Source organism: Poecilia latipinna, unplaced genomic scaffold (assembly GCF_001443285.1).
Source record: "Poecilia latipinna isolate Pla-1442-1.1 unplaced genomic scaffold, P_latipinna-1.0 Scaffold1974, whole genome shotgun sequence".
Lineage (NCBI taxonomy): Eukaryota > Metazoa > Chordata > Actinopteri > Cyprinodontiformes > Poeciliidae > Poecilia > Poecilia latipinna.
The window spans coordinates 100,831-108,825 of NW_015114590.1; the positions used below are offsets into that span (position 1 = coordinate 100,831).

General features: G+C 46.4%; 1 protein-coding gene across 2 annotated transcripts in view; it reads left to right on the plus strand.

Annotated features, from left to right (window-relative positions):
* Positions 1-7,995, plus strand: part of atm (ATM serine/threonine kinase) — a 29,422-nt gene that overhangs the window by 10,525 nt on the left and 10,902 nt on the right. The window contains exons 28-48 of one of the 2 annotated variants that reach the window (XM_015016023.1): positions 9-135; positions 220-422; positions 502-676; positions 1,515-1,673; positions 1,809-1,941; positions 2,014-2,109; positions 2,213-2,384; positions 2,469-2,610; positions 2,729-2,905; positions 3,033-3,210; positions 3,290-3,395; positions 3,552-3,710; positions 3,791-3,899; positions 4,009-4,097; positions 5,167-5,269; positions 5,462-5,610; positions 5,689-5,793; positions 5,871-5,990; positions 6,075-6,309; positions 7,180-7,350; positions 7,502-7,621. In XM_015016023.1, the coding sequence (XP_014871509.1) occupies positions 9-135; positions 220-422; positions 502-676; positions 1,515-1,673; positions 1,809-1,941; positions 2,014-2,109; positions 2,213-2,384; positions 2,469-2,610; positions 2,729-2,905; positions 3,033-3,210; positions 3,290-3,395; positions 3,552-3,710; positions 3,791-3,899; positions 4,009-4,097; positions 5,167-5,269; positions 5,462-5,610; positions 5,689-5,793; positions 5,871-5,990; positions 6,075-6,309; positions 7,180-7,350; positions 7,502-7,621 (3,028 nt within the window). The remainder of the gene's footprint in view (positions 1-8; positions 136-219; positions 423-501; positions 677-1,514; positions 1,674-1,808; positions 1,942-2,013; positions 2,110-2,212; positions 2,385-2,468; positions 2,611-2,728; positions 2,906-3,032; positions 3,211-3,289; positions 3,396-3,551; positions 3,711-3,790; positions 3,900-4,008; positions 4,098-5,166; positions 5,270-5,461; positions 5,611-5,688; positions 5,794-5,870; positions 5,991-6,074; positions 6,310-7,179; positions 7,351-7,501; positions 7,622-7,995) is intronic. The other variant, XM_015016024.1, reaches the window with a different exon arrangement.

Consider the following 7,995-nt stretch of genomic DNA (forward strand, 5'->3'; position numbering starts at 1 on the left):
CCCCACAGAGAGCTGGATCCCGCGCCGAATCCGCCTCACTTCAGCTCGTACGTCATCAAAGCCACTCTGGACTACCTCAGCAAATGCCACAGTGCCAGCCACAAGTCGCTGGTGGCCATTCTGTCTAAAACCCCGGTACAGACGCCTCATTTACCCTGCCGGTACAATGTAGCCGTTTGTAGTAAAGAAGGTTAATCCTGTCCCCCTGTTTGCTGCCAGCAGATTTCCATCCAGAAGATCTTGCTGGCAGTGTGTGAAAAAGCAGCAGAGACGAGCAACAGCTACGAGCGCCACCGCGTCCTCCTCATGTACCATTTGTTTGTCAGCCTGCTGCTCAGGGAGGTGAAGGACGGACTGGGAGGAGCCTGGGCCTTCGTCCTCAGAGACATCATCTACTCTCTCATTCACCACATCAACAGCGGGTCAGTGAACGCCGCCAGCGCTCGTTCGTTTTTCTAAAACCGACAGAGTGAACAGCTTTACGTTCCTCCCGATCCCCAGGCCGCTTCACTGTGACGAGGTGTCCGACAGGAGCCTGTCTCTGTGCTGCGACCTGCTCAGCTCTGTCTGTCGGGCCGCGCTGCAGTTCTGCGATGACGCTCTTGACTGCCACCTGCAGGTCATTGTGGGGACTCTCACTGCTCAGGTCACCAGTCGGCCGTTCATTTCTCAGCAGGTACGTCAGATAATAAGAACTGTCTGGGGTTTTTCCAACTGTCTTAGGGTAATTCTGATGTGCTGAATCCAAAAATGACAACAATGATATTAGTTTGGGATGCTGGGATGCAGTCATGATGGCTGATCACTGTTGGGCTCTGAAGAGAGATGTCCCTGCTGCTGAGCAGACGAGGCAATGAAGAAATGGAAGTTCATGCCCTGAATTTTGCACAATGAAGACGTAAAGTTCAATTTACATGCATTTACCCTTATCAGTGTTTGTTATTCAGTTTACAGAAATCCAAGCTTGTATCATTCCATTAATACACTCTGTCAGAAAACACGCTTTTTCTCCTAAAACCTTCTTTGGATGAGAGATATTAACAGAAATGAATCGATAATGTCACAAAAATGTCATCAACTTAGTCAGAAGATCAGATTCTCTAAATCAAGTTAGAATAAAAACCTGACTTGATTGAGAAAAATGGATGCCATTTTTGGATTCAGTCCTTATTCAGTTGAAAAAAACATAGACGACATCCAAAAATATTTTTTTGTTACCCAGTGTTACTGAGTCTTCACTTATGCAAGTCTCTTAAATTTGATGGCACCTATGGGGGTATGTTTTCAACATGCCTGGGTTATTTTATATGCCAGAAAATAAGTAAAGTACTGAAAAAGTATTACAATGCATAAAATACACAGATTAATAGGAGCATTTGTTCCCCAGTGCTGCAGTTTAAGCCTGTTCATTAAATCAGGATGTGCCAAATCAAATGCTCATCCCTGTGGTAGCATCATCTGTCGCCTCCTTTTAGTTTGTGTACTTTATAGTTCTGAATTGTTTTGTCCCCAAGGTGCTTAGTCTGCTGCAGTTTCTGGTAATAGAGAGTCAGCAGAAACTAAAAGGAGCCATCAGCAGATTGGAGCCGTTTCCTGGCATCCCCGAGTTCAGAGAGCTGCGCTCGGTGCAGCACAAACTCAAGTATAACAGCGGCAGCTTCACACTGAGACAGGTACACGTGTGCGACGTTACAATGTGATTATCTATCGACATAAACCACGAGGAAAACAGATTTAAGTTTGTGGTTGCGTCGCAAGACAATGTGATAAAGTTCATAGGTATTGTTTTTCTTTTTATCCTTTTACAGGAAATAACTCATTTCCTATCGGCATCATCGTGTGACTCTTTACCTCTGACCAGACTGGAGGGGCTGAAGGAGCTGACTCGGCAGCTGCATCGCAACAAAGACCAGATCCGAGAGCTGCTCAAAGAGTGCCATGGTGCGATGCTGCAAAACAGCATTGGCTTTAAAAAAAAGTCAAGTTATAAATATTGCCTTTCTCTGGGTGCAGCTAACCCCACTGACAGTGTGCTGGTGAAGCTGGTCCTCAGTCTGCTGCAGCTCTGCAAACTGGCTGCCAGTCACCCCGGAGGAATCGACATTCTGGGTAAAATAAAATCGGGTGATTTTTTTTTATTTTTATTTTTCCCCCCCCAGGCGTGATTTCATAGTTTCTGATATTCTTGTCGTACTTTTAACCTTTCCTGCAGAGGCTGCTGGCTCCTGTCTTGGTGAACTGGGCCCGGTTGACTTCTCCACCATCGCCCTCCTTCACGGCAGAGACCCCCTCTACGACAGAGCCGCATCCCTCTTCGTCTCCAACAACTTGCAGCATCTTTACATCATCCTGAACTGCATGAACGACGCTCTCACACAGCAGCGGTACGATAAATGCTCCGGCTCTGCGATCAGTTTGTTTATCCCAAGACCGTCTGGGTGATGATGGCGTTCACTCTCATCTGTCAGCATCGAGGTGAGACGAGCTGCAGCTCAGTGTGTGAAGAACATCCTGGCCACTCAGTCCGGCGTCGACTTCTGGGACCGACATAAAGACAACCGGGACCCCATGCTGGCTTACCTCAATCCATTCAGAACAGCCAAAAACAAGGTGAATTTCGTTGTCCTGTAAGCATAACGTCGTTCTCCGTGAACGACGTTATGCCAGTGGACCTGCCTTTCCTCACAGCGTATCTGCCATTTTGTTGTGTGTGTGTGTGTTTCACCAGGTGGCTGCTGTGACTGCTGAGGAGAGTTCAGAGGCCAAGAGGAAGCTGGAGAGCCAGGAGTTTTGGACCCCGCAGGCGGGGGCCCACCAGGCCTGGCTGAAGGCTCTGTGCACAGCACTGCTGGACAGCGGAGGGGTGAGAAGCGAGGCGCTGCTGCTGTCACGGCCTCTGTGTCTGGTGAGCTCATTAGATTTCTGCATTGTTTACACAGGAACTGCCTCTTAAACTGGAGCTTTGTTTTTTTTTTTCAGTGTCGTTTAGTCACAAGTTCTCCGTGACATTAAAGTTTGAGATCCATCTGCAGGTGATGGTGGACTGCTGCCAGACGCTGCTGCCCCTCATCATCCACTCCATCCTCCTGGACGACCCTGACGGCTCCTGGAGGGAGCTGCTCTCGTCACACGTTCAGGACTTCTTCAGCTTCTGTTCCAGGAGCGCTCAGGCCGCCAGTCGATCCGCAACGCCTCTCAACTCCGACTCCGGTGAGTTTGAGTCCATAACAGACGAGGGCAGTGCGACTTGTTCGATGTTTTGTGATGAAATGTTCATCATTTCTCACAGAGTCTGACTCCGCAAGCCAGGGTTTGTACGATAAAACCTCCCTTCGAACCATGCTGGCTGTTGTTGACTATTTGAGACACCAACAGAGGAAAGTGCAAGATGACAGGTTTGTTGTTATTTAATATCCATCTATTCTTCAGCTTCCTCCTGTTAATTTAGACGTAGAACAGAAGATGTGTGTCATAATAACTCATAGCACCTTAAAAAGAAGAGACTCTTCATATTGTTTGCAATAAAAATGCAAATGCCGACCTTCTTGCAGTAACTCCTGCGGCACCGTGTGCGACTCCAACTTCTGGTTGGAGCTGAACTACCTGGAGGTGGCCCGAGCCGCTCAGTCCTGCTCGGCTCACTTCACCGCTCTGCTGTACGCTGAGATCTATGTGGACAAGATCCGAGCCAACATGGAGGAGACCTGCAGGTTCCCAAGGAGACCTTTTGTTTTTACAATGCAGTTAATGCAACAATTTATTCATTTGTCTGTCTTGAACCAATGTGCAGAACCAGGCCCAAAGCCACACGCAAGATGAATTTCGAGGAGAACAGCCAGAACTTCACCATCTCCGGTCTGACGCAGAAGAGCATGGAAGACACCAACATCAGCCTGCAGGTCTGCTCTGCATGTCACACTCATTGTTTTTGTGTTATTTTTTTTCCATCTCGTTTGACTTTGTACATCCTTAAGCTCAGATAATCTGAAATATTTGGTGTGTTTGTAGGAGCTGTTGATTGAGGTCTATCGGAGTATTGGGGAACCCGACAGTCTTTACGGCTGTGGAGGAGAAACGATGACCAGTCCACTCACCAGGTAGGTTTCTCTCTCCACTGCAGGGTTTTGTAAAGTATTCATACCTACTAGACGTTTCTCACATTCTGTCATCTTAGAACCACAAATACAGTCTGCTTTATTGAGGCTTTATGTGGTAGACAAACATAAAGTGTGTAACTGTAGGTTTTAGTCATTCACTCCACAAATGACATTTTCTGGAACACTAGCAAGAAATGCTGTTTGCAATTTGATACGAACTGCCTAAGGGACACGGCAAACTGGTGGAACGTAACACTTTACCTTCACATTCAAACATGGTGGCAGCAGCATCATGCTGTAGGGATACTTTTCTTCTCCAGAAGGTGGGCGAAGTTAAACGCAGGGCGATCCTGGAAGAAAACATGTCACCGAAGATTTGAGACCAGAGCATCTTCCAGCAGGAAGTTGAACCGACCCTGAACCAGAAGGACCACAGAAAGGTTCAGGTCAAATCAAAACTCGAATCCCATTAAAAAATATGTTTACAGACTGGGTTTGCACAATATTAGATTGAAGACTTTCCAGTAACCCTGACAATAGGAATATTTCTCAATTACAGGCAAAAATCGTACTAGTAAGATTCACAAAAAGAGGTGAGATCAGCGCAGGTTAATTTGTCGCAAGATGACAGTAGCACTGAATGTACTATTCAAGTTATCTGTAGAAAATTCTTGTATTTTTTTTTCATATTGTAATGTACATCATAGAGATAAGCAAACGTTGCAATGTCAGTTTTTTCCAATATTTTTTTCAGCCCTATTGCAGGCTGTCCCCTCATCACTCTGACTGACATCGAAACATTTAGCTAAGAATGAAACTCAAGGAGGACTGAATGCAAATGCACGCCACACTTTTGAGATTTTCACTGTAAACACGTTGAGTCGTGTCATTTTCCTACTCACATAAAAATCAAAGTATTTACTACATTGACGTTTGTAACTACAATACGGCAAAATGTGGTAAAGTTCACGGGGTGTAAATACTTTTGCAAAGCGCTGCATCTTCCCAGTAGCATGCAGGCATTTGCTGTGCAGACTACAGTTTCTGCTTTGTTGCACTGTTGGCGCAGGATACGAACGTACGAGCATGAAGCCATGTGGGGGAAGGCCCTGACCTCATATGACCTTCACTCTACTCTCCCTGAAGTCACCCGACTTGTAGGAATTGTGGAGGTAAAACGGTTGAATCTGCGTGAATTGATGTGATTTGTTACGATACTCAAATGCTGGGAAACCAGAGAGCGAGCTATGATAAGATTATTCCTTTCAATTTGATCTAAATGAAATTAATGTCTCATACTAGAGTAGAAAATTAGTCTTTGAATACATTCTTATGGCGATTTGTCACCCTCCGTATCCAAACAGGGCATGCAGAACTTTGGGCTGAGCAGCATCCTCGCCACCTACATGAGGGGCTTGGAGAGCGAAGGTGTGGAGTGGGGGGCCGAGCTGCGCGAGCGCCGCTTTCAGGCGGCCTGGAGGAACACGCAGTGGGACTGTGAGCTGTTGGAGAGGTGAGGACGAGGCACGACCAACCAAAAATAAGCCGCATCTCCTGCATCTTTCACCCGCACCTTTATTTTCTTCCTCAGAAGCGACAAATCCAACCCCGGCTTCCACGAGTCCGTGTTCTGTTCCCTGCAAGCGCTGAGGGACAAAGAGTTCTCCATATTTGATGACACCCTGAAATGTGCCAGGTGAGGCGGACACCTGAAGCGTCCAAGTTTGGCCCCAATTTATTACTTATTTATTCAACTGTGTCCACGCGTGAAAGGGCGGCGGAGGTGGAGGAGCTCTGCAGAGGCACCTTGGAGGCCGTGTCTTCCCTGTATCCGGCCCTGAAGAACCTGCAGAGCATCAGAGAGCTGGAGAGCGTCAAGCAGCTTTTCGCCAGGTGACAAAAAGCGCCGTCGTCACCAGCAGCAGTGAAACGGAGCCGAGTCCGATTAGGGTTCCTAAGCTGCTCCGTGTGTTTCAGATCCCTCTCTGACGTGACTCTGAGGGACGTTTGCAGCCAGTGGCGGCAGCACTCCCAGCTGCTGGTGGACAGTGACTTCACCGTGGTGGAGCCCATCCTGGCTTTGCGCTCCGTAGCTCAGCTCACCTTATTATCCAGAACGGAAGATCCAGAAGACAACCGTCAGCTCAGCTCTGTGCTCACCGACCACCTTATGGAGCTCTGCCGCTTGGCCCGCAAAGCCGGGAATACGCAGGTAGCCTCCCTCTGCGTGCATCACTGCACTGCCTGATGAAAGTATTCAGAAAACCTTTTCACGTCACAATCAATCATTTCGGTACGTTTCATTGACGTTTTAGGCGAAAAGGGGAAGAAAAAAAATAGTTTTTTTTCCCCCTTCGTTTCATATTAATGGAAAACTGTCAGGGCTGAAACAAATAATCCAATTACTTATCATTAAAATAATCGTAAACTAATTTAGTAACTGATTAATCATTAACTGGAGAAAATAAACTCTAAAAAGAACAACAAACTCAAAGCAGTAATTAAGCCAAACTTGTCCAAAAGAAATGAATTTATTTAGAATTCTGCTTAAAAATGACCTTTGGCTATCAAAATCGGTCAACAGCTCAGCCCTGAACTGCACAAAGAGCTGAACTTTTTACTCGTTGATATTAGAAGCAATTTCTGAGCTGCAGATGCGTCCTTCGCTCCAAAGGAGCAAACGTCAACCTGAGGCAATAAAATAGTTTTCTTATTTAAAGAAGGAATTCAATTACTTGTGTTTGTTAGCGTTTCTCAACCGTATTGCTAGTATTCTATAAAATAAGTTTAAGTTATGAAATGAAAAATCTGCAGCATGTACCAATTCTTTACTTTATCCATTTTGTTTTTATTACAATTTTTTTTTTTTTTATTGAAAGAAAGCTATTGACAAAAAGTCCATTTTGCAGCTTGGCACACCACTCCCTTTGTGAAACACGGTGGTGGCAGAATTATGCTGTGGGGATGCTTTCCGTTTCAGCTGGAATAGAAAATGTGATCCTGCAATGTGATAAAATGTTCACTTTCTCCGTCTGTTTGAGCGTTTCCGTTCCCTGATGGCGGCGTTGTCTCCTCTGTCAAGCTTGCGGAGCGTGCGGTCTGGCAGATGAAGCGGCACGGCGATGGAGGGAGCTGGGCGTCCTCACCTGTTCTGTCATGGCAGCTGGAGGAGGCCCAGGTGTTCTGGGCGAAGGGAGAGCAGGGTCTGGCTCTGGGCCTGCTGAGGCAGATGATACACAGTCTAGAGGAAAAGGTCAAACACACAACCTGATGAAGACGTACAACCGCAGCTTTGCACGGATGAATTATGAAAAATTACCTGCGTATAAGTTTTGTTCAGTTCTGTGTGAAGGAAGATCCAGCATGGAGTGAATTGAAATGTTGTTGTGATGAATGTCGAGCAGGTGGATTTTAACCCGGCTCTGGCTCCGCCCTACACTGAGTGCCTCAGGCTTTGTGGGAACTGGCTGGCTGAGAGCTGCCTGGAAAGTCCTGGAGTCATCCTGGAAAAGTACCTGGAGAGGGTAAGGGGCCGCTGAGCATTTCTTCTTAAAAGTTTTACAGATCAGGATTGAATCTTAGACTGCAGGCAGCATTCAGATGTTGCTTCTTTTTCCAGTTCATGGAATATGAATTTGAATTTGCGTAAAACTAGTGAGACACCAGAAACCAAAATCTATAACTTTATCAATAATCATCTATTTCCTCCGTCTGGTGATCAGCAGACCAAACAACAAGGACAACAAAAAATACTATTTATTTTTTTATTGTCCTTCCTTCTAGCTATCCTTCCTCCCTCCCTCTCTCCCTCCATTCCTTCTTCTCTCCCTCCCTCTCTCCCTTCCTTCCTCCCTCCCTCCCTCCCTCTCCCCCTCCCTTCCTCCTTCCCTCTCTCCTT